At 40.0% G+C, this 15,236-nt stretch overlaps 1 protein-coding gene across 1 annotated transcript; it reads right to left on the reverse strand.

Annotated features, from left to right (window-relative positions):
- Nucleotides 1–3,942: 3,942 nt before the first annotated feature.
- Nucleotides 3,943–13,375, reverse strand: lpcat2 (lysophosphatidylcholine acyltransferase 2). The gene is made up of 14 exons (XM_056381459.1): nucleotides 12,925–13,375; nucleotides 12,386–12,528; nucleotides 10,254–10,471; nucleotides 9,725–9,837; nucleotides 9,306–9,366; nucleotides 8,821–8,879; nucleotides 8,388–8,422; nucleotides 8,139–8,193; nucleotides 7,684–7,766; nucleotides 7,451–7,576; nucleotides 7,153–7,306; nucleotides 6,325–6,423; nucleotides 5,488–5,629; nucleotides 3,943–5,281 (listed from the first exon to the last, which is right to left on the reverse strand). The coding sequence occupies exons 1-14, from the start codon at nucleotides 13,033–13,035 to the stop codon at nucleotides 5,103–5,105; spliced, it is 1,578 nt and encodes a 525-aa protein (XP_056237434.1). The 5' UTR covers nucleotides 13,036–13,375; the 3' UTR covers nucleotides 3,943–5,102.
- Nucleotides 13,376–15,236: the final 1,861 nt, after the last annotated feature.

The raw sequence follows: 15,236 nt of genomic DNA on the forward strand, positions 1-15,236 counted from the left end.
GTAATCAGGTCATGGTATTAGCAATGAGTGGGGTTTGTTTTGTTCTGCACCCCATTCTAAACTCTGTGGGTTTTAAATCTCTCGAGGCCTCATGAAAGGCAGAGTGTCATTAAGCTTCTCTCAGGGCTTTGCTAGTGTCTGCAAAGATTTAAGCACCTCAGCAATGTTAAGTCTTGTTCCCTACATGCCGTATGCATTCAGCGAGAAGAAATTACAGTCTGAGTGATACGTCCGGTTTCTCTGCAGCACAACGGCACATGTGGGAAATGCAGTGTATGATATTCCCACCAAAAAGGTGCAGGCCAGGAAAAGTGAACTCTTCAGCAGCACCTCATCATGTGCTTCAACCTACACCTGTACTCCAAAGCAAACATGTGAGAGAATGTGGTGCCATTGTCCTCAAAATGCTTGAAATAATAACCAGGTTTGTTGGCAGTCTCCTGCATCTATATATCTAAGAATTTTATCTCTCAGTGGGTCACACCCCTTCAATCCCCAAGTGTGTGATGAATGGAGAACACAATAGGGGGGTGCACGCAAGTTGAGTTGGAATGGAGGGTAGTAATTAGGGGGCACAAAAAGGGAGGCTTGACAGCACGAGGACTGGTGTTTGAAGAAAGGGCTGTGATTGATTGACAGGTCTGGCAGTAAGATTTAGACTGAGCTTCTCCTATAAGAGACACATTTTACATTTCCATAAGGACATTTTCTATTTTTCCCTTATATAACTGTTGCACAAGACATATTATTGTACAGTCATAAACACCGTAACACATCATACTTTCCCTCACTTGCGAACGAAGACTCTTGCAGATTGTAGAGAAATGAGCTTGAGTCTGTTTGGAATCTATAAATGCTCCCATACTTTATTTGGCCATTCTGACTGAAAATTAAAAGACAAAAGTCTTCATCACAACCTCACACTGACCCATCCTTCAATATTACACAGGAAAAGTCGTTGTCCGTCATCCAAAAAACCATCTGGAAAAGAATCAAACACAGAGATGTGAAACACCCAAACTACTGAGTAGGAAAACAAACCTGGGCGGCAGATACCGGTGCAGATACCGCAGTTAGACCACTGATGTTTCATACGTTTCCCCCAAACATTGCCCTCACCAGGACCTTCACTGTTCCTATAAACCATCACATGGGAAATGAGGAACAATCACTTTCCTGAGAGAATAATGGGAGAGAGAAAATCAACAAGGTGTCATCTGGTGCGATAAGGAAACGTAACAATGAGGTTTGGAGGAACTCCCCGAAGAGCTGAAGGAGACAGCTTTCCACGCTGAAGACTGCAGGAGTCAAGGGTGATGTGTGTGTTGTGTGGGTGTGCATTTGGGAGTGCAGGACCCACAACAACATGTGTAAAAATCCACACCATGCCAGTGTCTATAGGAGTGAACACCCATCAGAGTTAAATGAACTCGGTGCACTGAGCTTTTTCTTCTTCCATCCTCCCTCACAAAGGTATGACTGGACATCCCAACGTTTGCCAAAATACCCATTAGATCATGAATTATAGGGAAATGTCTATAAAATAATGTGCAATATGTCTTCAGTATTCAGTAGATGATTAATAGAACCATGACCAGCGTGTTATCTTGGGTTTTCAGTTAATGTAAGCACCACAGCTTATACATTTGTTTAAGTCATGTGTGAGGTGAGAATACCTTTTATTATACTACCTATGCACACTTCTCCAACCTGTAGTCACATGTTAACACACACTGTGCTGCATGTTTGAAGCTCTACAACCATGTTCGTCATGCAGGACAAAGGAGGGGTCTCCCAGGTATCCTGTTGTTCTAAGCAGGAAAAGCCCATTCTATAGGAACATAAAGACAACAAAACTTCGATTTCTTCCTCTTACATAACAGTTCAAAAACATCCTTGCGCTAATGAAGCCCACGCAGTCACTTGTAACTTTTTTGAAAATCCTCTGTTCTACTACTGCACCGATGACGAAGCAGTGCCGTCTTTTGGTTTTGTAGCAGAGCGGGTAAAACTTGAAGCTTGGATGAATCTGCATATAATGTATTTATAGAGATGTTAAAAATGTGTTCATACGCTCAGTGAGGAGTAGAATTACTTTGAGATAAAGATGAATTAAGAAGGTTGACACGATGGGTACAGAATCTACCCTTCATAAGTCAAATCAATCAGCACTATGCGATAGTAAAGCTTGTTAAATAAATGGCTTTCTGGATCTAAACTTGCGGAGTGGGGCTCAGACAGGACGTGTCCTCATTTCGCCGGAGAAAGCGGGGCCACCTGCTTAAATTGAGGCGCACAGCAGTGTCACATCAGTTTAACAGCGAGGCCTGTCGGTTCTGACCTTTCCTTCCTGCCTGGCACAGTGAGTCCCCCATCCGTGTGAGGCCTGTGTCCAACTTGGGTCCACAAACAGAGGCTGCTCACTCACTCAGGTCCTATGGAGACGAAATCAGATTACCAACACATATCTCCCACAATCTACTGCGACAGGATCACCCCCCAGGCAGGGCTGAAATGGATACAGCAATATACAACAGCCATGCAGCAGAAGGAGGAAGGATGGAGGAGTGTGGAGTTGAGGAGGAGAGCGGGAGCTGTGCGGGTAGGGGAGGAGTCACACTGTTGTAAGCGCAGCAAAAATGTGACTTAATTGATTCCATGCCATCTCATCAATTTTGATTAAAATGAAATGAGCCTCTGTACGTTTGAAAAGGTTAAAACAAATTGAAGGTGGAAATCACAGCTGGTAATCTCAGTTTTGTCTAACAGCGGGCTTTTAATGAAGCGAGCAGCTCTCCATCATTCATTTCAACCACCTCTGTGCATTTGGAGCAAGGCTGTTCTTTTTTTTTTTTTTTCTGTGTGTTTGTGTGCGTGTGAGCACTTTCACGCAAGTTGTAGCCCATTTAGAACAGCATATATTAGGTTTGCATTAGCATTATGGCCTCTTTACAGATGAACTGCTCTCCTGACAGCAGTTGAGCTGGAAAAAGCAAATTGCCCCAAATGGACTGATAACTCATGTGTTAGAAAAGGGTGAAACTGTGGAGATGAATGAAAACGTTTATTGGATGCACACTGATTTACATGACATTTAATACTCAGTTTGAGAAATTATATTCACATAGATAAACATGAGTATGCTTAGTCACATCAAGAACAAACATTACATGATAAAAAGTCCTTCAGAAAATGTTTTCATTTGTTCCCCAGTGGGTTTCATATGGCCAGTCTATATTGTTCTTTAATGATAGTTTGTGTGGTACATGATACTGTATCTGCTCATGATCCAGCCTCATTCCCACCTCAAAGTGGAAACAGGTTGTGTCACAGAAAGGTGAAATGAAGGAATGGAACACACACAATCCTGTAATGCAGACAAATTGAGCAATTAAAGCGTAAGTCATAATAACGCAATTATTTTCCTTAAGATATCATTCATGTCACGCCTCGCCTTCTGTTCCAGAGTTCACACGATTAAATGTAACGTTAATGATTCATTTCAAAAGGGATTCATAAGTTAAATCGGACAAAAACAAAACTTCAGTATACACAGAAAACCTACCTACAGTATTGCGTTTGCGTTACGTATTACATGTACACACACACACACACACACACACCTGTGATTTCTCCACCCTTTACCATTACATGCCACACCATTAAATCAGATTCTAACTCATCACTGTCGAGCCTTCACCTAAAAAAGATGGTCAGGCCAAAACAGGTTTAAAATTCAAACTGATACTCACAAGCAGACTACAAACACACACACACACAGACACACGCTATAAAGTTGGAATAGGTAACTGCTGGCACCTGGTGGTGGTTTAGAGAACCAGAGGTACAGCTGCAGCCCATTCACTGCACTCACTCATTATAAACAAAGTCCATGAAAGTCATTGCAAGTGGTGAATATAAAAAAAACAAGTCAGGCAAGAGTTAAAATTGTATTCTTGTTTTATTTTAAAAAGCGAACTTTGCAGAGCTAACAAAAAAGGAAAAAAAAAAAATCACATAATTGCAACCCACCCTGCTAAATAAATAACATTGGTGCTAGTTAATCTGAAAGGATACCCCACTGGAATATGTTGTGAAGAAGCACTGGTGCCTTTTTGCTCACAAATTGCCCTATTTTCATTGCTTGATTTGCTTTAGTAAACTTAAAGCTGCGCAGATACGCTGCTGTCTCAGCAAAACAATCTTCTGTAGAAATGCAAATAGATACACATGCAAAGCAAACCTCTGGCTAATTATACAGCCGTCTTACAAGGTCTGTGTCCCTGAGCGCTGGAAAAAAGTGTAACACACAGCATGTATGCTCTTGGTAGGCATAGCCTTAATACAGAACATCTGCATGTTGCCAGGTTAGAGAGATCTTAATAAAGCTTACTGTACACTAATTATACGCTAAAACAGAAGCACGAGGACTCTTTTGCTTTATATTTGAAAAGGTGTTGGTTTGGCAATTTCTCCACTCATTTACAGAAAACCACAAAGACAAAGGAGGTTCACAAAGCTACGATCCAAGCAAGGGGTAGCAAGCTCAGGCTACAGAGCATGGTGTATCACACAAACATGGTGTGGCAGTTTACGATAATCAGGAGAAAATATTTAAGTACATCATAAAACACTGTCACTAACATTAGAATTCTAAAGGCAGCAGGGTTCAGACAGTTGACTAAAACACTGATGAGTTTTCTGACAATTTCATGTCAACATTGACTAGATTTTCATTTATTTTAGTTTTTTTGTATTTTTTCCTAACCAAAGCACACAGACACGCGTGCGCACACACACACACACACACCACACACACACAAATCTTTACAGATGGAAATAGTCTGCAATTAGATATTTGTTGTGCAGTGATTGGGGAGTTGTTCTTTAAAATCTCTATAAGGCACTAAAATTGAAAATAGAAGCACTCTAAAACCCATGTCTGTACAAAGGCAAGCACATGACCTATAATATGGCTCTGCTGTAGCAAATGTCTTGAATTTGCTAAAAGTCGCTGGACACAGCCTTTTCCTTCTCAGTGCAGTGAATACAGTTTTCTGTCTGTCTGTGCAGTCAAGCAGGGTTTACAGTCGTCGTCCGTCTCAGTCATCTTTCTTGTCAGAGATGCTGTCTTCCTGTTTTTCTCCTGAACTGGTCTGACCAGCCAGTTCCAGATCACCTGGCCTCGACTCCTGGATTGCTTGATATCTCTGAAGCTCCAGGTAGGTGGTGAAGAGCTTTGCGTACTCCGGGTGGCTCATGGCAAAGCTTTGAAATTCACCTGAAGAATCACAGGCACAATGAAAAGCATGAGTAAGCAGTGCAACTTGGGATAAAGGAAGTAAAACTGATTAATGATAAAATACTGTATGCATTAATTTACTGCACATATTCCCGTTCCATAAAACCGTGGTGGATATACAAAATAAAAAAAGACCAAAATGTTGCTCAGCATTAGACGTTTGTCTTAAGGCGGCGTCTACTCACTGAAGGTGATGAAACCAGAGCCGTCAGCATCAATCTCCTTGAAGAGCTTGGCCATGTTTAGATCCGACACACCCAGAGCGGAGCGCAGCAGAGCAGTAAACTCCTCTCGGGTGATTTTCTCATCCTCATCTGTGTCAAACAGCTGCATGAGAGAGGACAGCAAGGGAGAAATTTGCATTTTGCCTTTCAGGTATTTGCACATTCAGGAAAAATAAAGGTTATTTAAGGTGTGCATGCGGGAAAGTCGGTGATAGAAAAAAAATAAAAAATAAAAAATAAAGCTTATGTAAAATTGGGTAAATTCATTTTTGCTTTTCAGTCATGTTACATAAACACTGTTTGAACTGTTTGTCCAAAACCACATTTGACCTTACGGCCAGCAGAATGACTCTGTGCTCTTCACAACAGACACACATTGTTAACTTGACATTATCCAAGCCTCTCTGAATGCTGCCTCTGTTCTTCCCACAGTAGTACTGCTACTGCCTGCTGTGCTCTAATATCAACTAAAGGTAGTGCTGGGTGACTTAGCTTAAATTCAGTGCTTTTTGAAATCTACTTATTTTTATTATAATATTAATATCGTTATGAAATCCTGTCTCAAAAAGATTAAGCACTAAAAAAAGAATCAGCAGGAAATGCATGAGTCAATGCAATCAGCATGATGACTGATAGTGCTGAAAACCTGCCTTGGATAATTCAGGCTGTTTTTTGGCTCAAGGAAAATGGATACCACCATATACACTTGTGTGTCTCTCTATAATTGTACATTAAAATACAGCACTGTATTTTCCTACCCAGTAGAAGAAGAGCTGTATCAGAACATTTCTGTCCTACCTGGAAAGCCATTCGAAGAACGTCTTCAGTGTTCGCTGGCCGACACAGGATGGTCACGCCTATAACGTACTCTCTGAAGTCGATGGTGCCATCTCTATTCTGATGGGGGTGAAAGCCACAGCAAAAAAAAAAAAATGCCTGAGTAACTGAATAAGCAGACTATTATGATGGATAGTACTTTACCCTTTGTGGTTTACAAATATAGAAACATAGTCTGATATCAACAGTTTTTAATATTAAAGGAAGTATGGTGAATTTAAATGGTTAAACACAGACACATAGATGGACACAAACATAGACAAAAGTATGAGTGATTTCTAAAAATGGCAACTCTCAATAACTGCAAGATTATGATGCATACATATTCTGAGAAAAGGGATTTCTTTTTTTGCTCATTGAACTGCATGTTAGAGGCTGTTTTTATGCTTTTAATCCTCCTCCCACTCAGAACTCTGACGGACATACCAGGGAATGAGGCCAAACTGCTTTGATCATAGTTTCCTCTTCAGGCAGTGAAAATCCTGAACAGAAAATATGATGCCTTCCCTATTTTACTTTTACTCTCATTGGTACACACAGGATATGCAGTGATGTCTTAAACATGTAATTCTGTGAGCCTAATATTAAGATTGTCACAAATTATGTTGTCAGCCATTGTATTTATGGTGTGTTTCCTACGTGTTGTGTCAGGGCCAATGTCTTACTGTATTCCAACACCCTGGCTGTGTGTCAACAAACAGTAACAGTATTTAATCCGTCATTTCTACTGGTATTATTCAGCAAACTATTAGGAAAGAAATTACTTTATTTACAGCACGTGTGTCTCACCCTGTCAAACAGTGCAAACAGCTCCTCGAGGGGTGGGGTGACAGGTAGCTTGAGGAATCCGGCAAACTCCTCAATGGTGATCCGTCCTCCCCTACAGGAGCTGGCCATGGCCGCAAAGCCCTCCAGCTCTTTTTTCACGTTGTCCCACTTCAGTCTAGGTGAAGGGTACAATGAGGAAGGTGTATGTCATACTGAACAATATATAAAAAATAAAAAAAAAACACTTCAACCTATATTTGCCTGTCTTAATTTCTCTGCCTGGTGACACAAACAGTGTATTTAAGTGAGATATTCTTACTGGAGTTTGCGGCTAATTTTGGTGAACTCAACCAGGCCGGCCTCCATGGGCAGAGTTAGCTCACCAGCTGAGATCATCAAGCGGCAGTCTTCATATGTGTGGTCTGTTACTGGAACTCCCAAAGCTCTGTAAGCAAACATTTTGCATGTGCAGTCTTTAATTCAAATACTTGTAATGGCTGTACTGCATGCTCTACAACAAAATGTGCACTTAAGGCCAGTGACTTTACTAACCTGGCCATAGTTTCTCGCACTCTGCTGGCAAACAGAGCTGGGCTTTTCCTTTCCTCTTCTGTGGGGATATGCGGCGGCAAGAACTGGAAAAAAAAACAGCAACCAGATAAAAAAAAAAAAAAAAAAAAATGGTCACAGGAAAGGTCAAGCAGAAAGCAATCTCCTAAACCTTTCCGTGGAAACAGAATCCCTTCCTGCAGAAAACACACCTCCCACCTTCAGTTGATATAGTACTTTTGAATACAGTTTCATAAAATCCAAATATTTCAGCAGCGATAGCAGAGAGTGGCACCGATACCACCAGTAAAGCTGCAGTAATTTTAAAAGATTTCAAACAAGGTGCTGTGTAAAACCCTGGAATGAACATCAAGTTGCACACAACCATTTCCTGACATATCAATAAGAAAGCAGAAACAATTTTAGTCATTTTATTAAGAAAACAGGAAGCCTGTTACCTCTATCTCTACGGTGGTGTACAGCTGGCACAGCGTTAGAAGCAGCAGTGTCTTCCTGCAAATAATACAAGCAAGGCAAGGTCTGTTACACGTATTGATTCACTAATACCAACAGTTGTTCCAGTACAAGGCAATTATGTTACTGTGTTCAGATAGGGTACTGTCTGAGAAAAAGGAGGCATCGACATACAAACATACATTCTACAGGTGAAACCACTCAGGATGCACAACAGTAGAAAGCATACTCACGAGCTGTAACCCTGCCAAGTCCAAGTCACTGTATCCTGGAAAAAAAAAAGGGGGAATACATAATGCTTCATAACACATTAAGAGTGGGATGAGACAGTTACATGTTAGCTGGTGGGTGTGTGATACAGTTAAGCTTCTAGTGTTGCCATTAGTCCGTCTCTGTGAATGACTGCATTCAAAAGTCTGTCGGTGGAATTAAACAAATGAAACAGCAAATATAAGAGGAGGATAACAATACCTAAATTTACTCAGATTAGGTTTAAAGACAATCTGTGCGTTTTGCCCGGAAGGAAATTAAACTCATGGTTGATTAGTGTGTATATCCTCATTCACATATGGCTCTGCCTCTATATATGTATCTTTTGTGTAAACTTTTAGAGTGCAGTGGGGCACCAAAATATATCAATGTTATATGACAATCACAGTCACTCACCAGTTTGTTGGGATACCTTATCAGCACAGGCTGCACGGGGACTGCTGGGATAAAGGCACCTAGAGGTGGTGAGAAAAAACATGAAGACTGTAATCTCTCGTTTCAAGTGAATGAAAGCTGAATAGGTGTAGAACTGTGTGATTTTATAAAATTGATATCCCCGTTGTCTCGCATCACTCAACCAGTTTTGTGGACTTCCATTAACAACCAGTCAAAGCACAAACCACATCACATGGTGAATGAATGGAACTGTGCAGTATCAAGTGTTCTTTCATTTGTGTAGCCCCTTTTGCTCAGTGGATCAGATATGTGAAGTGGAAATTAGTTAAATTTGCTATAAAAAACAGATGAATCTGTTAGTAAATGGTTGTTTGTTTGTTTTTTGATTTCTTCATCTGTCTGTTATCATTTTCCTTGTCTTGAGTATGCTTTGTTGCAAAATAATACTACCTACATTTGCATTACATTAGACTTTTAGGTCTTACCTTGTTTGAAAGTGATAAGACATGAGCGATTTGTACATGTTCCCTCTGGAAATATCAAAACCTGAGGAATAAAACATCATTAGTAAATCTTAAAATCACATGCTGTATAACTTTTCTCAAGTAGGCAATGATAATCTAAAGCCACCAGTATGCAAAGCAAGTTTCTGAAAAACTCTAATTGACATTGTATGCATATTAGTATCAAAGTCACAGTAAAGTATTAATAGTATTAAAGAAGAGGCATTTTCATAGAATGTGGGACTCAAAAACTGACAAAGGAAACTGTGAAGACAAACCAGCATCTTGAGTAATGGCTCTTTGGTTTTCTTAGCTGACAAGCTCAATGTTTTCTTAGCAACTATACAGAAGACAACACTGACAGTATATGTGGATTTTTTCTTTGGTGTGTTGTAACAGACCTGAGGCCAGCGGCCTCCTGACTTGGCTCTGCTGTCAATCTCTTGGATTGTATTCTTCCGTGAATCTGGGTCCTTTCTGGACACGAGCACTGGCTGGAGACAGCGCACAAACCCTTCAGAGAGAGCAAAACACATACTATATGTGAATGTAGTGTACACACTTAGATAATTAAACCATACATTGGCTTTTGTCATATTTTTCACTTATTACTCGTACAGGTCTTGGTTAATTGCATGATGTTGTTAGCATTCAACAGAGCAAGACCATTTTGTTAAACAGTCGTTTACTGATGATATCATCATTATGTGTGTTATTAAATAAAAAGCTCTGTGGGGGTTTCAAGTTTCACACCTCTGTATTTTCACACACACACACACACACACACACACACACACACACACAACACACACACACACACACACACACACACACACACACACAAGGTTGAGAGAACAAGAAAGTACATATAAACACTTAAGTGCCAACTTCCCTGTACTGAAACAACATAGCAACTAAAAAACATCTCACTGCCAAAGATGGGTGTAGCCAGGTTCTCAACACGGGAGACGGTAGAGGGCAGGCCTGCAATAATGCACACAATCCCATCGAAAAAGGTGGAGTGGGGGGCAACAGCCAGGATGGGGGCCTCACTGCTGTTGACCTGCTTGCCCTTGACCACCACTCTGAAGCCCATGCAGAAATAGTAAGTTCTCCCCAAGGCAGCCATTATCCTCTGACACATGAACCTGGGAATGACCGCAACATTTTAGATTATTGAATGAGGTATTATTAAATTAGAAATGCATAAAATCCAAATGAATACTTCTGGCTGAATATTTATTTTAGATATATCTCCTGCATGTCTCTTTAGGCCCTCTTTGTTGATCGTAATCACTTCAGCACTATTATGTGCCAGGGGCCGAAATGTCAGTGTTTTTGCTTGTTTTTTTTAAAAAATGGACTGAATGAATGTTTGAGTAACAGGAAAGGTTGCACCATTTTGTACTTTTCTGTAACCCTAAAATTGCAAAGAATTTTCCCGCTAGCAGTTACTTCCTTATAATCTAGAGTAAGGGTAGGAAGTCACACTATACTGTGAACCTACAAACCAATGCATATTTAAAGCTACATCAATCTGTTTGCTGAATGTGGCAGGAAGCTTAATAACAGGAAGTTCAACAACATCTTGTCATACTGTCATCTCACAAAATTATAGTGAACAAGATATTGCCTGCCTAAATATGCAGAAGGCTCAGAGCAACATGGACTTGCATTTGGAGTTTTTCACCACATGTCTAGAACAAGTCTAAAATGTACTGGTCTTTATGCCCATCTACCAGAAAACTATTTATCATTTACAAATTTGGTAGTTGATTTTTAGGGAGTTTCACTTTGACTTTATTTGGAGTCATTTGATTCATTCTTACCATCACAAATATTACTTAATTGAGTGACTATTTCAACAGAACAAACAAACACTAATCTTATTGTGAAATTTTACTATTTATTAATCAGATTAAAACCGAAACCAGAGTGCTTTAACCACCAGGCCGTTAACAGGAAAGCAATAAATGGGTGAACTATATGACCATATATGAAGATAAGCTTACCCCTGTTTCTGTTACCTACAGCATGCTTGGTCATACTCACATAAAAAAGCTGTGAGGTCTAAGGTCACAAGAACTTTCCTGTCAACTGCAGAACTGTGCATTATGTTCGTGTGTGCTGCACCTACTATCTGCACAACTCAACAGTTAAAAATGCTGCACTCTGTTTGATACTCACAGGTGAAATACTGCAATCCAGCCACAAGAAACTTTACATATATGGATATATGCCGATATATAAAGTATGACATGTTAACTACTTTAAATCGATACAGTGTCTATTATGTCCCATTGGATTGCCCATTCCAATACTGATAAAAAATAGACATTCAATGATGAAAGGTTTGTTGGTATATAAAGAGATGAATCACTTTTTTAGTTTTCGGTTCCCCTTAAGGCCCCTCACAGGAACTGAGCTGAAGTAATGCTTATGGTGCAGATAGGATCTAGAGAAGCATGATTTGGCAGAAGTGCGAGCAGCTGCACATTCTTCAAGTTGTGTCAGGAACCATTATTTTGAGAATATGCTGCCTTTGCTGTGCTTTACTGTCTACTTTAATATAGTGAAACTCGATATGTTTTAACTAAATCTTAATGTATTTCTTCAACAATAGCTAATGTTTAATTGCACTGAATGGGATGATTTAGGCCTACATGCAATAAAAAAACAAAACAGGTTCTGGGGCCAACGCCTTCTTTATGTGTGAAGTTTAAAATACAGTGACAAAATGATGGTCACATGTTATAACTGGTTGAAGTAGGTAAAACAAAACTGATGTCCTAGCCTGGGTAATTTTCCAATTTTAAGCCAAATTCAATGTATTTGAGAAACCAAGTAAAAAAAAAAAAAAAAAAATTCAATGTAATGTGTACGTAAACCAAACTGATGGCAAGAAGGCGCAGCGAGATACACTTTGTGCTATGTTTTTAAATGATTTGATTTTTCTAAGCAATTATGTGTGTCTGATATCCAAAAGGCCATGGCCTTTGATGGCAGTCTGGGACTCTGTGGGAGGTGGTGGTGCAATGGGATGATGTATGTATCCTTGTTACCTTCTCCAGCCTTTCATTGGCTCCACAGCTCCTTTCAGAGGATGCTTGAAGGTTATTATGACAGACACTGGCCATGTCACCATGAGAACCAGAGACAACAGGATGGCGCGAACAGGGACCAGGAAGATTCCCAGGAGGACACACTGCATGGAGAGATGTACATAGATATACACCATTAATTAGAGTAGGCCTATACCATGAAGGGAAGACTGCTGTCAGAGTCAACTACACCCTGGCTTTTGACATTCCACAGAACAGAAATATGCAGCTGTGTGGAAATCCACAGCACTGGACAGCTTTCTAGAAAGCACACAACGGCTCTCATTGTTTGTGCTGCATATAACGAGGCATTACAAGCCGATTGTCAAAGCCCCGTTGGAGAAGATTATAGGCCCTGGCTACACAGCAGCCTGTGGGTGTAATCTCGCACATCAGATGAAAACACCGCGGTGTGCCCGCTGCCGTGTTTCTATAAGCGATGGCTACATTCTTCAAACGCTTGCATTTACACGAGCATTACGCTTAAATACCATACTCACTTTAATTATAGTAGCTTTGGTTAGTTTTGTGTCCTGTACAAACGGGTTGATGACCGCAGGCAGGAGCAGAGATTGCTGCCGCGGCAGGGTGAACACTCGTTGTGGAGGCATTGCAGTCCAGGGAGCGAAGACACAGGCAAATGTTGTAGTACAGGCGCCGTTATGTTATCATCTCACTTCCTCAACGGGGGCTCTTCTCTCTCATTTCATTTCTACCTTAATCAAACGATCACACTGGCGAGCTCAGACACACACATACACACACACACAGGCGTCGAGAGCGGAACCGGACTCAAGCGTTTGAAGCTCCACCTACAACGTGGTTTAAACCAGGGGTCGAGTCCGATCGGTGTGTTGTTTTAGCCCCGACGACAAATTTCCACCAGTTTCTACAATCTGTGAAGCCTCCTTATGAATGTTTGAAGGATGCTGTCATTCCGTTAGACGTATCTGCAATACGTGTATATAAAAATATATACTAATAAATGTAACAAAGGAAAGGAGGAGGCGAAATTGTGTCACTGACCACACAGGAAACACAGAGAGACTGTATAAAACCGTGCAGAACATACATAGGTCCTAAAATACTAGGAATGATGCACAATTATCCAATGAGCGCTGATATCGAGGGTATTGTGATGCATTAACGTGTTTGTTTACAAGCTCTCATAAATGTCCAAAAGATGGCGCTGTTTTATAAAAGAAAAATCTCATTTGGTCATACCCTGCAAATGAAACCACTGGCTCTTCACCATAAGAAATATTAGAGAAAGTGCCACTCTGTTTTGACAACATCAGTATTCATGATCAAGCAAAAAGTGGTTTCCTTTAAAGTGATATTTGTGATCATCGTCCTACTTTCGTGATCTTTTGTGATCTTTTGTGGTCCTTCCTGTAAATTAGTAAGAGAAGGACACCAGAAACGAATTGAGGCCTTAAAGATGAACTTTACAAATTACAAAGTTGGAGGAAGCATATGTTGTCGATTTCAATCAGACCTACCAAGCATTTTTGTTTGACAAACATTGTCCTACTAAAAAGTGCTGCATGAAAGATACATATAAAGGAAAGCCCTGGATGACTACAGGTCTGCAAGGGGTGTGCAAAAAGAAAAACAAGTTACTTTATAAGACATTTTTAGATCCTGAGATCCAGTGAAAGTGAAGAAAAATACAAGTTGCATAAGAATAAAATGATTTCCATTATATAAGAAAGAATATAACAACAAAATATTCAAAGATAAAAATAACATTCAGTGGACTTGGAAAGTAATTAGTCATATTATTCAGAATAGATGTTATGAATCTGAATTTCCAAATTCTGTTTTGAATAGCTCTGATGCTAAAGTGGACAATTCAAAGAGCATTGTTGATGATTTTGATTTTTTAGGGCAATATCAGTTATATGGTCCTTTGTGGGGTAAATGAAACAGATATAAATGAAGCAGTAAGACAATTTAAAAACAAAAGTTCAACTGATATTATTTCATTGATATGGTAATTATTAAGGAAGTCTTTGACTCTATTGTAAGACCTCTGATCTATGTAATCATTTAGCAAAGGTCACCTGTGGAGTACCCCAGGGATTGGTTGTTTGTTTCTTGATACTTTAATACTTTATGGTATTTGTAATGATACTCATTTGTTAGGATTTGTTAATTTTGCAGACAATACAAATTTATTTTCCCTTGGGTAAAAATGAAAAGAACGTTTGCTGTTGAAAGGGAGCTGTCAAATCATCCAAAAAATGTTAAAAGTTTTCACTGGCTCCATCAGTGTCATTCGTAGGGCCGATCCCAGTGGATAAGTCCAAGTCTTCATTTCTTTCCCAGTCCGGCTGTGGAGCCAATACTGGTCTGGCTTTACCGAGATGAAGAGCCTTACAAGCTGCTAAATGGCTCCAGCTTGTCTCAGGACTGGCTTTTCTTCTCTTCCACGTGTGTGTAACTTGATGACTACATAATGTTACATGTCTGTTTTCCCTAGTGACCGGCTATTGAAGGCTTTAAAACGTTAGCTAACTTGCTACAGATATTATGAATGTGTTTGGAAAATGTTGCTATCGCTAGTTAGCTTACTGGCAGCATTGCTGTGGAACATATCATGGAGCATGTGCTTTGGTCTGAGATGCTGCTGATCTATTGCCACATCTAGTGGCAGTGATGATCGTTTATGCAACCTTTAAATTGACAAGAATGTTGCATTTTGCTTCTGCCTGAGCCTGTTCAGTCACTACCTAATACATAGACTGGTGATTTGTTTATACTGTCTGTATTGTTTATACTTATTGTATTATGTGTGATGACTTAATAA

This window comes from Seriola aureovittata, chromosome 1, assembly GCF_021018895.1.
Source record: "Seriola aureovittata isolate HTS-2021-v1 ecotype China chromosome 1, ASM2101889v1, whole genome shotgun sequence".
In the NCBI taxonomy this organism is placed as follows: Eukaryota; Metazoa; Chordata; class Actinopteri; order Carangiformes; family Carangidae; genus Seriola; species Seriola aureovittata.